This window comes from Buteo buteo, chromosome 17 (assembly GCF_964188355.1).
Source record: "Buteo buteo chromosome 17, bButBut1.hap1.1, whole genome shotgun sequence".
Lineage (NCBI taxonomy): Eukaryota > Metazoa > Chordata > Aves > Accipitriformes > Accipitridae > Buteo > Buteo buteo.
The window spans coordinates 7,549,426-7,569,473 of NC_134187.1; the positions used below are offsets into that span (position 1 = coordinate 7,549,426).

The following is a 20,048-nucleotide window of genomic DNA, read 5'->3' on the forward strand; positions in this document are numbered from 1 at the left end:
CTAAGACAGGTATCAGTATCTTCATTTTAAGAGATGGAGAAACAGAGTCATAGAAAATTAAAAAGACTAACAACAGCAGATCAGTGCAGAGCATAGAAAAAGACTCAGACCTTTGGAGTCTCACTCCAATGTATTTCTCCGGAAACACTACAAACTTCCCCATAAACTAAGAGACTGTCATAGGAACAGAAAATACATTAATACAACAGTTATAATATTAATATGGAATTCCTGTGGTTTTATTTAGCTGTCTGATAATGCAATTGATAACAGTAACATGCAATGTTATTAGCAAATTCCCACCTCACATGTGTAAGGGAGATGAACATTGTGATCTTTTTGAGGGAAGGGTAAAACTGATTTGATTTGGGTGTATTGATTTTTTCCAGGTTTTGCTTGTGTGGTGGGTTGACTGTGGCTGGACGCCAGGTGCCCACCAAAGCCACTCTATCACTCACCTCCTCAGCTGGACAGGGGAGAGAAAATATAATGAAAGGCTCGTGAGTTGAGATAAGGGCAGGGAGAGATCACTCACCAATTACCGTCACAGGTAAAATAGACTCAACTTGGGGAAAAAATTAATTTAATTTATTACCAATCAAATCAGAGTAGGATAATGAGAAATAAAACCAAATCTTAAAATACCTTTCCCCCACCCCTCCCTTCTTCCCAGGCTTAACTTTACTCCCAGTTTTCTCTACCTCCTCCCCTCCAGCAGCGCAGTGGGACGAGGAATGGAGGTCGGGGTCAGTTCATTACACAGTGTCTCTGCCGCTCCTTCCTCCTCAGGGGGAGGACTCCTCACTCGTCCCCTGCTCCACTGTGGTGTCCCTCCCATGGGAGACAGTCCTCCATGAACTTCTCCGGTGTGAGTCCTTCCCACAGGCTGCAGTTCTTCACAAATTGCTCTGGCATGGATCCCTTCCACGGGCTGCAGTCCTTCAGTCACAGACTGCTCCAACGTGGGTCCCCTGCGGGGTCACAAGTCCTGCCAGGAGCCTGCTCCCCCGTGGACCTCCCTGGGCTGCAGGGGGACAGCCTGCCTCACCATGGTCTTCCCCACGGGCTGCAGGGGAATCTCTGCTCCGGCGCCTGGAGCATCTCCTCCCCTTCCTTCTGCACTGACCTGGGGGTCTGCAGGGTTGTTTCTCTCACATATTCTCACTCCTCTCGCTGACTGCAGTTTGTTGTGCAGGTTTTTTCCCCTTCTTAAATACATTATCCCAGAGGCACTACCACCGTCACTGATGGGCTCAGCCTTGGCCAGCAGCGGGTCCGACTTGTAGCCGGCTGGCATTGGCTCTGCTGGACATGGGGGAAGCTTCTAGCAGCTTCTCACAGAAGCCACCCCTGCAGCCCCCTGCTACCAAAACCTTGCCATGCAAACCCAATACAGCTTGTTTCCTTTTGAGGGGAAGAGATAAGGAGATTGGGTTGGCTTTTTGAGCCTTGTTTATGTCCAAGAGAGTTGTCTCCAGCCACCATCTCTGGCCTCCTTCTGCAGACAGAGGTGATCAGTGTCCCTGTCTGCTCCTAGAAGATCTGTATTTCTAAGTCTAATGAGGTTACTATGAGGTCAAAAAGTTGTAATGTTACCATGTACCATCTAAGTAGAAGTGTTCTGTTAAGCATGTTTATTCCATGCAAGCAGAAATGTTTGTCATATCAGGAATTCAGTGTATGGAAAGCTCCAAAAGTAAATATTTTCCCAAGTATTATTTCCTATCAGATGATTTGCGCCTGTTTTCTCAGCTAAGGCGAAAATGATTTCCACAGACGATCTCTCAGACTTTTAGGTGCTAGACTAGTAGTTTGCTTTCACTGTCCAGCCAGGGCCAAGTGCAAGGGGAAGCTGGCAAGAAGACATTTCTTCAACATTAAGCTGTTGCTAAAAGCAACAGGAAAGCTACAGAGAAAGGAATAAAAACCCCTTTTGGTCACTAATCAGAAGGCAGGGAAAGGGAAAATGAACCCCAAAAGGTATTGAATGTTAGAACCAGCACAACAACAAAAGCCACGAGAGACAGGGGAAAGCCACAGAAAACTAAGCTTAGAGGGCAACATCTCTTTTTTCTCAAATCAAAGGCAGCATTTTACTTCACATGCTGTAAATGACAAAAGAACAGGGCCCCATGTGAGCATTTTCATACTGAACCACCCAAACTTCCTTAGGGGATTTTTGATCCAACGAGTGTCAGGGGTTCCAGTGGAAACATCTGGCATTCAGCAATCCTGCTTTATTGTCTTTTTGTCAAATGTCCAGTTAGAGAAACTCATCAAATCTAAGCACTGCACAGGATTTCATGGAGGGCAACTATTCTTTTAATTTGTTATTGTTCTGATGCAAAACAGACAGCATCCCACAGCTGTCTGCACAGAGGCTTCACCCCCCGGCACAGGAGCACACTACCTCCGTGGGAGGGTGGGGAATTACCCGTCACCGGTCCTGTGAGAGGCATGACAAATCTTTTGCATAGGTTGCCATCAGAGATGGTCAGCCTTTGGGATGCTCCTCTTGTAGGAATGAGCTGTAACAAACAAGACTCTGCTCTCCACCTTAACAAACTGGACTGAGACTGACTCTTCAGGTGCCAGATCTGTAGATTCAGTACATCGAAAACACTTCTAGGAGTTTTATCTGTCATGTACCCTCACAGTAACATCACCAGCTTTTCTAGGCACCACCAGTCACGTCTCGGTATTGATGACCTCCTTCCTCCCATGCAGCTGTGAGCAGGCTATAGTCTCCATCTGTACTGACCTCAGCAGCATCATCTGCACTAGGAAACCAAAGAGGGCTCAAATCTGGACACAGACACACCATTATCCCCCTTGTTTAAGTGCTACCCTGTTCCTTAGAATGATTTTGCCAACTAGCATTACCACAAACAGGTAATACAGTCTGAGATATAACAGGGCTCATCCCAGTTGTCAATTTGCAGAAGCCCCCCCAGATATTTTGGATGGAAAGCAGAGAAGCAGAAGTACGTGGTAGAGGATTTAGTGGCATGGACATGAGGTCAGCCAGCCACAGGGCCAGGCAGCAGGCTCTTTCTCACTGTATTCGGTACAGAGTAGCTGATGTATACATAGTAGGTGAGCACAATCCCAATGCTACCTTTATCAGGTAGTAGCTGCATTTTTTTTCCCCAAGAGAGGACAGCCTTGCCCATGCTACCCACTGAAAACAACATGCAATACTGCCCATGGGCATCTGCGGGACCCCGCTCTAGCCCCTTGACCAGCCCCACTACAAATGCAGATGTAGCTTGAGTTATAAGAGCCTCTTCTATGTAGCTCCATCTGCCAGAGCAGGTCCTAACACTGCAATCCCTAGGCTACACGTTCCTGGTAAATGAAAACCTACCCTGGCCCATTCCCTGTCCTGGAGGCCAACTGTGGTGGAACAATCCACATCCATGCTGCTAAACACTCTTACCCTCCAAAACAGAGTGGTGATACCCAGTACCTGTCCTATAACCAACCTCAAACCATCTTCTGGACTGCCTAGGAGAGTGTTAGCTGGGCCCAGGCGACAAACCATGCCATGGGCCATGCTACAGTTTCACAGTACAGAAGATCTATTTCCAGTATCTCTGCCCAGGCCCTGCTAGTTTACCAGCATGTAGCCCTAGATACTCAGGTTCTTTGGGCACAGACCAAGCTTCCATATTCACAAATAGCAGTAGTGAAATCCTCAACTCTCCAATTGCCAGGCTGCTCCAGCTCAACCTGCACGAGTCAAAATGAGCAGAAAAGCAGAAGAGACTCAATATGCTTCAATTACAGATGGGGATGAAATTCCCTAGCATAGAAATTAAGGCACTGATATTTTTAAAGCCTCTTTTACATGGACTTTTTGCAAACCTTAATATTGAAAATATATCCAGGAAAAAAGTCATCTATTGACACTACAGCACATAAACCATACAATAATTTAGTTGAAAGCAATATCTGGAGCCTATCCAGTCCAACCTCCTGCTCAAGGCACAGCCAGCTTTGATGTTACATCAGGTTGCTCAGGAATTTGCCCAGGCAAGTTTTGAAAAATCTCCTCAGATAAATATTCCCCAAACTCCTTGGGCACCTGTTCCAGGGTTAAACCACTTTCCAGGTGAAGAATTTTTTCCTTGTATCTAATCAGATTTCCATTGCTGCAACTTGTGTTCATTGCTTTTGGTGTTTGCTTGTTTTTTTCCAGTGTGTTTCCAAGAACAGTCTTCTGTAGAGCCACCTATTAGGTAGTAGAAAACAGCAATAAGATCCCACCCTGAGCTTTCTCTTCTGGAGACTGAACAAACCCGGGTTCCTCAGCATTTCCCTACATGCTGTGTGCTCCAGGCCCTCCAGTTCACTGGACTTGCTCCAGTTTTTCCAACATAACTCTTTATCTGGGGAGCCCCAAACTGGACACTCCAGTACTCCAGTTAAGTGGAATGCCAAATACAGTGAATAAACCCTCTCGTGGATGTGCTTACAATATTCTTACTAATAAAGCCCAGTATCCACTTAGCCACTATTGCCACAAGAGCACACCACTGACTCACGTTCAACTTCTTGTCCCCCGAGACCCATTGGTCCTTTTTCTGCAGAGCTGCTTTCTAGCCAGCTGGTCCCTAGCCTGTGCTGTTGCAGAGGGTTATTCAGGTGCAGAACTTTGCACTCGCCTTTGTTGAACTTTAGAAGGTTTCATGAGATTTCTCCAGCTCACTGAAGTTCCTCAAGGTCCCTACCTCCTGCTGTAACAACTGTCCTGTCTGTTTGGTACCACCTACAAACTCCATCCCATTATTCAGGTCATTACTAAAGATGTTAAGCAATATTGATTTCTGACTGCTTTTAAGTGGCTGCCAGTTTGACTTCAACATAGTGTTGTGAAGGCTTCTCGTAGCACTCCATTTCCTTGGCTCTTGTAGCAAACAAACAGCCACAATTTAGGCAAGTCTTTTCTGTTGCCACTGACCTCCAAACTCTAATGAGCACCAAAATCTGGTGAATGCAGGAGTGGCAGAAAGTCATCTGAGGTACCCATGTTACAAGACCCAGTGAAACTCTACTGACAACACCAGGCTCCCACATGGTAAATCTAAATACTCTTCTCATTTTCCCCATGGTAAGGTCTGAGACATTCTTTTGGAGTCAATCATATTGTTCCAGCCCTGAAAAAAAGAAATGGACTCTATGGACAAAATTTGACAAAGTATTCACTTCAAAGACTTCCCTTTGGTCACAACAGGGAATTTTCCCCATTTTTCCCTCCTCACAATTTCTAAGCACAAATGCCTTGTGCATTCCCATAAATGCCAGGGCAAACAGCCAGCAGTACTTTGAGGGAGGACTACACTGATACTGAAATTAGCTTGGTCTCCCCTCTTTTTGGGGAGATCTTTTTTGATTTGTCATCGTGTTCATCCTCCCCATAAGACACTGAACTGAAAAATGTAAAAGCAGTGATCAAAACCTCCAAATGGGACCATCTCCCTTATACACTTCAAGGGATTTGTGATAAGGAGGTCATTTAGCTGGATGCCAAAATGTCATATTCAAGCATCTTTATTCCCACACTAACTAGCACTGAAGATGTCAATAATATATCTGAGAGAAGCCCGAGTGACAGATGAGGCTACAGCACACTCATAAATCACAGTCACCACCATGTCATTCAGAGCTCTAGAAATGACAACATGGTATTTTCTTTCACCCCCGTGTCTCAGGAGTATAAAAACACTCAGCATCACTCCTGTTGGCTGTTATGAAGTGCATGTAGGTAATTTAACTTCCAAATGTAAACAAGTCCTTAGGGAGCTGGATTGAAGCAAGATCTCCAAGTATATTAGTACCTCTTCAGGAGGTGATTCCAGGCTAGAAGTCTTCACTTCCAGGTGCCCATTCCCAGAGCTCAGAGAGGCAAGAAAACAGAGGCTCCCTTATCCATAAATCATGCAGTTAGCCTCTCAAAAAGATGCAGGGAAGCCAAGCCCAGCAATGTGGTAGAGCAGAGTTGGGCTATGGTCCCCTTCAGCTGGCCAAATTCACATTTTCCAGGTCTTCAGAAGTGGGAGACTAGATGTGACACCCCTATTGCACCAGATGGCATGCTCATTTGGGCAACATCTCCTTTTTTTTGCTGCTTGTCTGCTTGCTAAATGCAAACTGCGGATGTTATATGAAATACTATCCTGACATCAGTGACAAACACGTGATCCCATGTGTCAGGGATATAGAAAGGACACTCACAAATGCCAACACCATATCGGTAAGTCTGAGGTAAGTACTACTAAGCAGAGCCAGGCCCCTGCAAAGAACCTTTTAAAGCCCGCAAAGCTCAAATGCCCCAGCAGAGCAATAAAAACTGCTTTAAGACCTCATAGATGATAAGAGAGCCCACTTACACAGGTTGGGCCAGAGTTACCCTCAGCTTTCATTAGTCTTGGATTGCTTCAGTACACTGCTGAAGAGCAAATACAAACCCTGGCTATGGTGAAACTTCCACATGTGAAAGTGATTAAAGATATCAGCTGTGCTTTTGGAATATAGTATTTTAAACTACAGTTTGGGTTTAGGGGAGCCTGGGATCAGTTCTCTTTATCCTCTTTACTCCTGGCCCCACTTTCTAGCATTTGCACATCCCTCCAGTGTTGCTTCTGGTACAAGGTGAATTCCCTTTCGCAGGATCACTCCACAAGTGCAGACTGCTGGCCACTTTCATTTCACAACTCTTAGCCTAAGCCCTCAGTAGGTAATTCATCGTACCAGTTGCATTTAGTATGATAATACTCCCTGATCTACTATCTTTACCAGCCCAACCTCTGACAGGGTAAAAACCCAAATCAGATGGCAACAAAGCCACACTGGAAGATTTTACCAGCTGCAGCTTGCAGCCAGCATTGGCTTTAAAACTGGAATCAGTCTCAGTGATGTAATGTCCATATCATCAAGCTCACCACAGTGAATGGGGTTTAGTCAGTTTAAGGCTGCTTCCCAGCATGACTATTTCTTTATTACCTCTTCCTGGTGAAAAAAGAAATTGGAGCCAATGCCTGTTAATCACATCCGTTACTTTGGTTACTCACTGTTACTTGTTTTTCTCCAATAAGGGTGACACATCCAAGTCTGAAATCCAAGCCATACATTGCTGCTTTTGATTGCAAAACCTATCTGGGTTTGAAAGAATGTTTCCAAACAGTTTAATTTTTGCATTACAGTAACTGTTAGATGCTCTGGTGGAGACTGGAGCCTCTTCCAAGGCAGCAGTCATCACAGATGGATCCATAAACAGATTTAGACACCTAGTTTTGAGATGGGTGACTAATCCCACAGTGAAGTTGGGCATATGTCAGATGCTCAAGAACATCCGTGCATCTGTTAACCCCATGATCAGACTCGCCTGCCACATCCATGTTGAGCCTGCAAAGGCAGGTTCCTGTACAGATGAGGCAGGCTGTCCAGACCAAGCAGGACCAGGTACACCTGAACTTGTGAATACGTTAGCATGCTGTAAGGCTGTCACGTAGTGGTTTTCCATAGGCTGTCTGTGGATCTGGAAAGGCAGCAGGGCATGGAGCACACCCCAATATCAACATATGTGCACTTAAAAAAAAAAAAAAAAAATAGAACCCAAGAAGAAAATTCCACCCACTCATCAGAGGATGCACTCTGAGTCCATGAATTTAGCAAAAAAAATTGGAGCACTCATTCTATTTTTTCAACCAACAAAGTATAAGACCTTGAAGTATCAAAAGGACCAAATGATTGGCTGTAATTAAAAGCTTCAGAAAGAGAATCACTGCCTAAAATACCGTTTCCAGCAGTGAATGTGAGGTAAGTGATGAGGAACAGGAACAGGACTGGTGGTACCTGATCAAGAGATTAATTCTATGGCACACTTTGGCTCAGTGTAAAGGCATCAGGAGCAGACCTACTTCTCAAATTAAAACAGTCAGCAGAACCCTAGCTTTCCTTGCTATCTATCTTTTGAGGAGCAGGTGAAAGGAACAACCTAAGGTAAATATTCCCTTGAGGGAAGTAATTTACTAACAATTGACAGCTGCAGGAGGAAACTTCTCCCAAGCAGAGGACAAGATTTTTCTCCAAAACATGCAGCACAATTTCTTGCTAGAGAATGAAACAGGAAACGTTACTTGCTGAGAGCTATGAAGCAGGGAGGACAGAATGAAAGATGAAAGACATGGGAATCAATTAACTAAGAGGAGAGAAATTTAGTTCCTGTAAAGAAAGCTGACAGATGCCTGAATCAGCGCTGTGGTTATCTACACATTTGCCAAAAGAGAAAGCAAACTTCGATGGAATGGCAAAAAGGACATAAGCAGGAAGAAAGTAACTCCAACCTTGCAGGTGAGGCAGCTGCCTAAATTCCTTCACATTTTACCTAGGAGTGACTCAGAACTGTCTCATTCTGCAAGAGAATCTCTGTCATAAACAGGAGGGAAGGAAGTTCTTGTGCTCTTGGACAGTTTCTCATTTATTTTAAAGATGCTCCATTAGCTGTGGTTGATAAAAAGTTCAGCTCCTTCATAAAGTGACAGCTGCTGGAGGTGTCTAAGCCTCTGCTTCAGCTGCTACATTAACCAAAATTAGCCATCCTAGCAGCCTGGGAAGGATGTCTTCATAGAGTATTGATGAGCCAGTCTGCATCACGTGCAGTATATCAAATCCCAGGCATTTTCAGCTTAGCCCACATGCATTAAGTTTCATAGTCTTTTTAAAAGCCAGTGCAGAAGACAGACAGTTAATAAAGATGGGCTTTGTCCACTTTCTCTCTACAGTAAGCACCCTGAGGAGGTAATTTCTTCATCAGCGTAGCGCTGTCACATGGTTTCAGATGGGAGCAACAGAAATAGACTGGGTTTCTCTTCCTTGCCATGGCACACAAGCCTCTATAGAGGACACAAGAAGTAAGCTGGGTTTAGAACCACAGGGACTGTGGAAGACAAAAGGGAGAAAACCAAACTACAGATACTCAGCCCTTAAGACCAACCAATGTGAAGACCAACCAATGAAAATAAAAGACCACCCTTAAACAAGAAAAGATGCAGAAGTAGATGTGTAAAGAGGACAGCTCAGGAGCAGAGACCCAAAACAATTAAAAGGCTGATGATTTGGAAGTCAGAACAGAACGAGCTTCAGAAAACCTGCACAGTCTATCTGTTCCAAGCACAAGAAAACCCTCTTCAAGTAGGGAAATTAAAGAAATTAATTCATTAGAAGAGACTGTTAAAGCACTTAGAAGCTGTAAGCATGGGCTCAGGAGATTTTTTGCTTGACAAGCCACTGGGCTGTGGAAAAGGGTTTGCAGTCAGGACTGGTGGGGAAGTATCACTGTGGCTTTGGCCCACACATTAGCTCTGGTTTCCCAGGTCCCTGCTCCCTGGCTGTGGTAAGAGCACTATCTGATGCTGTGAGAACAGAGTCAGAGAGATGTTCCAACATCTCACGGGTCAATGTTGAGGCCAAGAAGAGTCTACCTCCTCCACAACAGCATCAGTCCCAGCATGCTGTTTCTTCTTCTGTGAGGTTTTATGTTTGAGGGACTTTCTATTTGGCTTTTGCTTTGGCAGTGTCAGGTACTTTGGTATCATGTCGAGCTCGGTTTCTGATATAAATTATCATCATTATTACAAATAGCAGGGGGGAACTTCGTGTTGGTGCAGCTGGACATAGCATCTATGTCTTGCACAATGTCAATGAAAACAGCTGGTTAAAAAAGAAATCTACATCCAAACATTAGAAAGATGTGCAAAGAAGGCCAGCATTACATTAAAAACTACATTTTAATGAAAGAGAGTGAAAAATCACTCACGCACTTCATAAAACTTCAGAAACTTCAGCAGTAGGCCAGAAAAGAGAAAATTATCTTAAAAGAAACTCATCACATCTAGAGACTGCAACTGAAGGATCAATTGCAATCAAGGTTTAATTACAAATGCTATTGTTACATTCAGAAACACTCAGTTTATTAATGTGAACTCAAATCATCTTATCACCTCTGTATCTGGAACCAGAACTCTCATAAAACATATGAGGCTCCAGTTTTGCAGAGACTGATTCAGAGTGTGTGAAGTTGAGTAAATTAGTAACATTTTGCAGGTTTGGGGGCTAAAGTGAGAATCTGAGGACAACTTCAAACTTGGCTCCAAGAAGTGTCAGAGAACAGAGCAGTTTTGGTCTGGCAATGACAGTAAAATTTGTATTTAATTTGCAGCAGAGAAGAGTTGATTGTAGGCTGTAAGGCATTCGAGATAAAAAGCAAAGCAGCTAACAGCTTTAGCTTCACTCACTAGAAGATAGGGATGGTGCATTCAGTGTATCTACTGCTTTGTGAAGTCCCTGAGTGCATGTGTCCTTCCTATTCATTACAGCCCAGCAAAAGAATTTTCCTGAACATGGGTATAGTTCAGCAAGTGCCTACACCTAGGCTGAAGCAAGGTCTGAACCTTGGAAGCTGTGGGACTGGCCCACTTTTTTTAGGAGGCCACTCAGCTGACACAATCTGCAAGTCACTTCTTGCCCTTGGTTCCTAAAATAAAGCACGGCGTGCTTGCAACCTCACAGGTTTCACATTACCTTTGTTTCTCGGGCTCAGCATTCACCATTGTGGTAATTTTGTACTATTCTTGAGTGACATCCAAATTATTTTAAGAGGAACTTTATCAGTTCTGAACAAGTTACACTGGTTTTCATTCACAGTAACTCCACGGAAATAAGTTGAGATCCTATAGATTTAAATCTCTTAAATTCTGCCCTTTTAGTATTAGGATTATATTCTGGATTTGCTTTTAACAAATAGTGGGGCAATAGGCATCTTTTATAAGATCAGCTACTAAAAGAAGTTGATACTACAGATACAAATACCCCCTTTACGTCCCCAAATATCATACCAATATCATCACAGAGCCTATTAGTGCTATTTAAATTACTACTTTCAGAATTTTTATTTACAACCACTGCATGGGGTCATACTCCACTGTAAACAACTTTTTTAAAACCAAGTTGAACCTTGGCTTTGAGACAGATCTTGCCCAGAAGCAAACTTGAATGGATTTTTTCATTTTTTTAAAAAAATAGCAATTGTGTGCATATAAAAATGACTTCATATAAATCATTTTTTATGACTCTATGGAATCCAACAATAGTTTGAGTTTTCTAGAAACAGCTGTAAAGTGATTTTAATTACCTCCTGGTGTTTTGAGACAAAAAGTGAAACACGCAAAGTATCTAAAATTGAAAAACAACTTTCTGAAAGCAGGCTTTGTCCCACTAACGTAGTGTTCTAATTGGGAGTTTCATTTCAATTTAAATTTAATAAGGTATTATATGTGAATTAAACACCAACTGATATTTATTTAGCCTTCAAACTTGGATATTTGTGGGGTTTATTACATACAAAGAGATTGGCCTCTAAAAACATGTTCTTAATCATGAGCTATACACATAATAAAGTAGTTCCTGCACTGAACGTAAATGAAACGTACATGGAGTCACACCTACGGGCAGGGGTGCTCTGGAAGCCTGGTGTGCACATTATAGAGGAAAGACGTGCTCTGACTCCTTCCCAGGTCTGCTGCGCATCCCACCAACCCAGCCTGACAGCTACTTTAAAGGCTGTCATCTCCCATATGGTGAAATCAGGACATAGCACGAGAGCGTTTCAGCCACAAGCACTCAGATCTCCTAAAGGACGGCCGTGCTACGTGGCATTATCTGATCAGCACAGATTTCAGTGGATACCCCGTCTCCTCCTGCCACCCTGGTCCCCCACGGCTTCCCCCATCAGTGCCAGAGGTTACTACCCCTCACCGCTCCAGCTCCACACTTTGGAGGCCTTTTATTTTTACGTATTTCATTTAAGACCAAGATTAGAGCACAGCCATAAACTTGTACTGATGGAAACATAGGATGGAAAATGGTCACGGATAGTGAAGCAGAAGAGCCAGAAATGCACGGCTGGAGGGGCAGCAGTCTCTTAAAACCAGCTCTTGTGTTGGCAGGAACAGTAACATGTACCACGGAATTTTTTTACTGCATGTATTTCATGCTTATTCACATGCTAGATCTGATCACAGATAAAAAACCTAGAAGGGTCCATTATTTATATGGTATAATAAATATTTATATGAGGGACTGTGAAGGCTCTGGTTCGAGTCATACATACATCTGCATTAAGAGGAGGAAATCAAAACAAAGTGGGTTGGATCACCTTCTGCCACTGCATTAAAATGAAAAATGCCAGGGAATGAGCACCTAAAGCACAGGCTCCTTTGCTGAACTCATTTCTCTGCTCTTTCGTTATCAGATCCAATGAGTTAGAGAGTGCCACTGACCATCTGCGTTTCCTCAGGGCTTTGTAAACACATCCATTTTCCCCTTACAGAGGCACAGGAGAGAACTTGTATGTTAAGTGACAAGGACATTTTACTTCTCAGCAGACTACTCAGCTTAACCCACACACCACAGCCCAAAGCTAGGCTTTGGAGCCAGAGTTCCCACAGTCTTGCGCCGACTCCAAAACCAAGACCAGATTCCTTCTACCCAGGCTGAGGAGTTAAATTGCTGTAGGCTGGTTGTATAGGTGATGGAGAGAGGCAGGATCCTTGAGAAGGAGACTTGGATCCTGGTGTTAGAGGTCAGCTGAACATGTCGCCCTCACTCTCTATGGTTCAGGGCAGTAGCTACCATAAAAAAGTATATGTGAACATGTCAGGTGCCCTGAATATGATCAAGGATATCGCTCCACTAAATGATGAAAAGGGTAATTGTTTTACATCCAAGTTCTTCCTCCTTAGTCTCCTAATTAGATCATTACCTTGCACTCAGATACAAGTAGGGAAAGGCCATTTTTTTAAATTGGCTTCTCTTGGTATAAGCAAGTCACTCAGAGATGCAGGCAGAGACAGCTGTAAACAGCACGATAAAGGGGCAAAGGGCTCACTGGGTTGAAGGATATTAATGGCTTGTTGCTTGTGAATAACCCTTTCCCCAGAGACCTCCCTGTGCTCTGTGTATTCTCTCTCCACACACTGGCAGCAAAGTGGAGACTTTATTAAGAGAGTTACAAATAAGGTCAAATTCCTTTAGGAGCTTTTCAGAGTTCCCAAGGCATTCAAGGAGGGGTCTAGCTATTTGCAGGGGTTTCCCATTACGGTCAGAGACACAAGTTTCAGCATGTTTCCAGTTAAAAGAGGATCCTGGCAGGTTTCCTCTTTAACATGACAGGGATAGGATGGAGTTCTTCACAATAACTTTCCCTTCACAGATGCTAAGCACATTCGTATAGACATCAGGCAGAGAGAAAGCATGCATCTGGCATGGCATAGTGTGTGAAGTCTGACCTAGGGATTTTTACATCACCCAGGAGCAGCACAACGATGGCTGGATTATGTAGGTGTTAAAGGGCTGCAATGTCATGATACTTCAGATCCCTCCACCTGAGCACCTAATGTACCTCATGTCTCTGCGGAATCCAAGAAACTCGCCATTAGTGGACTTTATCTCCTCAACACTCCTGCAGAGTACAAGGTCTTGTTTTTCAAGGCAGAAACAACACAAATTAAATTATTTGTTCCCTTACCTTATGGCAGAGTCAGAAATCTATAGAATGTTCCATTAGGCCACCCTCCTCCTCATCTTAGACCTCAGTTCTTTAAAAGCCTCATCTGTATAAGCTGTAGATTTCTAAATTCAACCCAAATGTGCATTTTGTTCACAGAAAAAAATGGAATAAAATTTTCTGAACTGTTTTTCATTAGGAGAGGAAGAAAAGATACCCATCCCCAGCTTTGGGGCAAGTATGAGTTCTTCACTCATCAAGTAACTCATGCTGCCTGGATAAAAATAATCACTGCAAACTTGTCCTGGACCTACTTCCCAGGAAAAAGCCTTTTGCCAATGCTCAGACTTGACACAAATCATCAGTCCTGTGAAATTCAAACAGAATAAATCTTCCATGTGCAGAACATAGCTGGGTTCTGCCTTACGGGAACTGGATGCTGCTGAGAAGTCTGAGTCATACGGTCATATTTGTAAGATCAGCTCGTTGCGAATGTCTGGGATCAAAGGCTGTCACAGAGCAGCCCTCCCTGTATTGCAGGGCTGTGGAAACATGCAGGGAAATGTTCTCTAGCTAGAGAAAGCTTTGATTTATAAGCCGTGATGTTTTCACCTGCTCCTGAAGGAACAGAGTTGCCTGCTGGGCTAGGCAGGCCCGTGGCAGGAGTACAGTTCCTGGAGCAGGTTGGGGGACTCCGCGAGCTGCTCCCACGATTGCTAGTGGCAGCTGGGAGCACAACACCCTGGCTTCGGTGCTGTAAATGTAGGCAGGACTATTATTTCTTGCAGCATGCTGTGGGGAAGCATGGTGTGAATATGCTTTTCACTGATTTGGGTTGTAGATGGATCCTACACCGGTTTCTCCTGTGAGGCCAAGAGAGGAGTGATAACCACAGCCAACTCACCTTCCCTTTCCCGCATCACTAGAGGTCTGTCCTGTTCGTTCCGCTGGCACAAACAGATGAAGGGAAGGTCACAATAAGCAGAGCCTACCCGTAGCATTGGCAGCATCACGCTGAGGGGATCAGTGAGCTGTTGCTGAACACACTAGCAGACCTGGACAAACACTCTCAAATATAGCTGGGATGTGAGGGATGGAGCATGGTGAGTTGAAAGACCACCTGCTCGCTCACATTTTTTTTAGTTAAGCTCACACACACACACACCCTCCACTCAGGATTTCAGCCTGCAGGGGAACATCAGCATCAACAGCTATACATACCGTTTGTCTTTCAGCCTACACACACAATGCCCAAATGCCTGGGAAAACCTGGGGAAGGCATTTCTCCTTGGTGAGTGCCTCACCTCTCATCCCCAGCCCTGCAGGGCACGTAGCCCGCCACTGTCCCAGAGACACTTCCCTTTGCTCTTATGCAGGCAAGACATACCTTCCCCCTCAGCACCCCAGCAGCACCAGGCTGACTTAACAGATACTTGAGACCCCAGAAACTCCAAATATGCAGATATTTACTCCTGTCCAACAACTCAGTCATTTTTAACATCAGTTCACAGCTTAAAACCTTGCACTGGATTTCAGCGTAAAGCTACCTCAGCATTCCCACTACTAGCTTGGCATTACATTGTCTTTACTGAGTCTGCTCTCATAACTGGTTTCATCTAAGAGCTGACACGGGAGGAAAGCCCTGCCTCATCCCAACAGCAGACTGCGTGCTACACTCTAGGATCTGATACTTTATTTCCTTGGGCAAATATCCCAATTTGTAGAGATCACAAGGCCATTTTGAAAATAACAGGGCATACAAGCGCTATAGATGGTATGGCACATGCAGCCCTGTTGTCACACCTCACTGCTTGTCCTCTTTGCTACAGCTTTGCTCTCCTAGCTCCACTGTGTCCCGTCCCATTTTCTAGTGCCACATACCCTGCTCTCAGCCAGTACAAGTTTCAGAACTTTGCATCCAGGCAAAGAGTAAAACTTTACCTTCTCTGGATTCACATAGAGTTTTGCTTCACACTGACATTCAAGAGCAGGTCCCGGTGCTAGTACCTTGTCACCAGTACGTGTCTGTTTCTGCTCTCTCAGCAAGGACAAAGGAGCGGTGTGCTCAGGTGCATGCTAGAAACCCATCGAGTTTCGATGACTTGGCAAGTTATCACCCAGAAGCCGAACCACCACAGCAACCAGCGTAAACACTCTTAGCCCATCCCAAACACCACATGAAAGAGGTCTAGGCTAACCTGTTACACTATCTGTTTTGGCTTCTGCACCCTGGCAGCTGGGGGACAGCAGGAGCACATCCAGGGACATAGGATACCTCAGGAGACGGGAGGTAACTTGTTAAAGGACAGTGACTCTCCTGCCATGCATCTGAACCATGGGACTGGGCAGGAGACCCTGAACTACTCAGCTGTGGGGCAAGTGCTCAGATTTTCACAGCTACACCACTAAGGCACTCACCACATTGTACAAATAACCTGACTGGCCTGATTCCACCTTGTTTCCTACTGACACCATCATCTGCGTATCATATTTCCAAGCAGTCACTTCACATGCTTCCATTTGAATAGCATTTAACTCCTTAAGGGCACTGGATCAGCAGCTGTGAAGCCAAAGATCCCCAGACACAGCTGAACAGATACCAGCATAGGCAATAGCAGCAGCTCAAGCTTCCCTGTACAGCCCCTTCTGAAGCCTTCCCTCCTCTGGAGGCAATTCCTTTGGGAAACCAGTTAATTCCCTCTCACCTCTGCAGGGAAGGATGATGAGGAATGCTGACCACAGGATTTTGCACTGCAGGCAGTTGTTCTCTCTGCCACAGCCTAAAATATTCAAAGTCATTTCACACTGGCTCAAGAACAGACAGTTCTAGTGAATGTTTTTGAATTTATTGATCTTTAACACATGAATGTAAGAGACTATGTGATAGCCTGAGAGTAAAGAAGGTACTGTAAGTCAACCGTAACATGATGCAACTTAACAACTTGCTTTTTGAATTTTCACCCCTTGCTTTAACTTCAGTAAAAGTTTAAATGCAATGTCAAGGCTTGACTTGGCCACAGTCCATGGTCCATGACATCCACCAGTAATATGCTCCTCCATATTACAGATAGACATTCAGTGTATAAACCACCAGGAGGACAGAAAATTGAACAAGAAATTCAAGGAGTACCTTCAAGCATATAAGCTGATGAATCTGCTAAAGGTCTGTGGCTTGGTAACTTGGCTAGGGCATCTAGCTGAACCTCAGTTTGGCACTCATGATGAAGCTTACCACTGGTTAACAAGGTACCACACATCAGGAGCACCACTGTGGCAGGTTGCATGTCCCAGTCCTGCTTTTCCTAATCAGGATCTGTGCCAGCTCTACCATGACAACAGTAAATGAAATCACTCTGCCCAGACCAGTGTTCTCTGTCAAGCCATTTCGCTGCTTACCAATCATGGGCATCCCTAGGTTTTGGTATGGGCACTCCAGGCTGCCTCCTTGTGTCCTTCCAAAGATAGCAGAGTAAATGGCTATCACCATGCTCTTCTTACAGCTCAGCCTCAGCTTGTCATCTTCACAGGCTACTTTACTCTTGTATTCATCTGGAAGGAAACAAACACTTAATTACTCGGCTGATCCAGAGACGGGCACTCAGCATGAAGGGAGCCCCCTCACCTCCCCATGGTGTGAGCTTGTCAGAGGCAGCAGCAATTCTGGGCATATGCCCAGAGATGCGCATCAGCTGCCAGCACAATCCCAGCCTTACAACTGCATTTGCTAGAGTAGCACTGATCATTTGCATTATGCATGCTCTCTCTGGCCTTATCAGCTCATTTAATGAACATATTTTAACCTAGCACATGTCAGTTCCGGTAAATAGCCAATAATTTCATTTTGCAGACAAATAAGTGAGGCACGGCAATTGAGTGATTTCCACATGGTGATACTAGAAGCCTGTGGCAGGGGAAGGTAAAAGCCCATCTTTAGGCACCTTTCTCATCCACAGATCAGCCCTTTATTCTACATCACAGCAGCTCAAATGCAAACATAATTATGCTCAATAGCTTTTTTTCACAGCAGCTCTCCCTTTGCAAATTCGATAGGAGCTATACTAAATTTTTTAATGTTGGAAGCTGGTCTTGCCTGTTGCAAATACAGATATGCAAAGCTGCTCCCCAAATCCTTCTTGAAATGGTCAGTCCAAGAATGCAAAATACAACTCCTGCTTTTGTAAGGCTGGTGCATACAGAACAGTCACTAAGTTTACATCTATCAAGGAGACTGGGCAATTATTTAATAAGAAATCACAGGTCATTCCCTTCTCTTTACTGTTATTATTTGTATTATGGGAACCTCTAGAGGAACCAACCTAGAACAGGCCCTCCCCATGTATGTCTGCCAACAGACCACAAAGACAAACACTATTTGGAAGAGCTGGGTGTTTACAGCTAGACATGTACAAGTGTGAAAGAAAGAGACTAAGAAAACTGAAGTGGCATGGCTACAGCCACCCCAGCCAACCCAGGGCACAGCAGGAATACAACCTCAACCTCCCCAGCCTCTGTAGAGTGACCTTCCACTTGATTATGTTATTTACTGTTAGAAATGTAGCCACAACAGTATCCAAATTGCTTAATGGGAAGGGTCCCTGACCCACGGTAACCTCCCAAGCATGATCAGTCGTTTCTTCTGAAATGCTCCTCGTACCAGCTCAAAATTGTGCCATAGAGCACACTAACAAACAAAAGTGTAGATGATAAACATCAGCCAGTGCCTGGGGCTGCCCCTGGCCCTGTATTACTTACTAGCATAGACATGACCTTCATCTCTCCCTGTCACTGGTTCTCTATGCCTAATATCACACACACACACACACACACACACACACACACACAAGAACTTATGCGAAGTCCATACGCATCAAACTACTCAGTAACTGAGAACACTACTAATAATTAGTTCATAGTTTAATACTTAAGTCTTTACACCATGGCAGCTAGCACTTAATGTGACATTTTTGACTGTATTGTAACTATAGCTTCAAGAATCATTTTTCTTTATTCAAGATGGAGAGGAATTTTCCACCAAAGTTGAATTATGGAAGAATTTAGGTTGGAAGGCTCCTCAGGAGGTCATCTGGTTGAACCCATGCTCAGAGCAGGGCTAATTTCTACATTAGATTAGATTTTTTTCAGAAGAAACTCCATGGACAAAACACGTATTATACCAAAACAGGCACATGCTGATTTAAAAGAAATGTCTGAGAACAAACAACTCCTCATGCTCAACAAGGAAAATAGCCTATTACTTGGTGATTCAGAGCACCCTCACAGCCCAGGTGACAATCTTAACCCTAGACACTATTCCAGTACGTAATCTTCCTTCTCACTCTGCAGCCTTTTTACAAAAATCTCTGAAAGATCCTAGGTTTTATCCCACTGCAGGGAAACTTTCAAACCTCTAAAATATTTTTTGAATGGGAAAATACTTTCTCATCCATCCCTGTAGATGAAGACAGAATTAAGACCTAACTCATTCATGGGAGAATCTGTGTGAAGAACACGCAACCTTCTTCAGCAGTACCTATAGGGATAAACCCACAACCAGCTGAGTGTGTAGAATAGTGACAGGAATCAGGAATACCAGCTGTTTTCAACATCAGAGTATGTAGGGAGAGAGGAACCTCATAAAGCTGTGAAGAATCAATCATTTTTTTATCTCTGTAGGCATTTCATCCACAATCACCATGAAGGCATCTGAATAATACACTGAACGTAAAAAGTGTTATCATCTTCACCTATAATTGTCTCCCATAGGATTTTTGTTTCTTCTGTGAGGGAAATGGGATCAAAGCTTTAACCTGGCTATAGAGTGTAAAGCCTAACAGAGTATAATAGAACTTTATTGACTTAACAGACTTATTTTCCTTAGGAAAAAAAAAAAAACCAAACACATGGATTCAAGCTAAAAGTACAATGGCACAAAACTCTGTAATAGGACAAGCTATACATAGTTAATGTTAAACCAATATCATGGAAAGGGAGAGTACTTGTGACTAGCTGACATGGTTGAAATATGAAATAATTGATTAACTTTAGAAAAAGATCAATTCTGAAGTGTCTAACGAGCGAGTGCCAGGGTCCTCTGCAAAGGTCTAATTTCTTACAAGGCACTAACCCAATTTCCTCTTCTGATTTGGTTATTATTAGCTACATCTCCCAATTAACAAGTAAAACTGATTGCTTAACCACATGTCCTGTGGACCCATTTAAGGTCCTTAGAATATTTATTAAATTCTGTTGACCATTCAAAGTGAGAGCTTGTAATTTGGAAACTTGACTGGGATTTAAACACAGCAAGTGTTGCATTTAGCCTGGAAGACACTGGGATGCACAGGCACTCACATCTCTTCTGAAAGTCAGTCCAGCAGTCATGAGACAGTCAACAACAAAACTCCGCTCTCACATTTGAAGTTCTTACCCTTGTAGCCGCTCTGGGAGGTCGTGTTCAGGGCTTATGGGGGAAGCTGCCTGA

The 20,048-nt window shown here is 43.9% G+C and overlaps 1 protein-coding gene across 4 annotated transcripts in view; it reads right to left on the bottom strand.

Moving 5' to 3' along the window:
• The window catches only part of EVA1A (eva-1 homolog A, regulator of programmed cell death), a 212,358-nt gene that overhangs the window by 107,410 nt on the left and 84,900 nt on the right, over positions 1-20,048 (bottom strand). For all 4 annotated transcript variants that reach the window (XM_075049018.1, XM_075049017.1, XM_075049016.1 and 1 more), the window contains exon 4: positions 16,964-17,116. In XM_075049018.1, the coding sequence (XP_074905119.1) occupies positions 16,964-17,116 (153 nt within the window). The remainder of the gene's footprint in view (positions 1-16,963; positions 17,117-20,048) is intronic.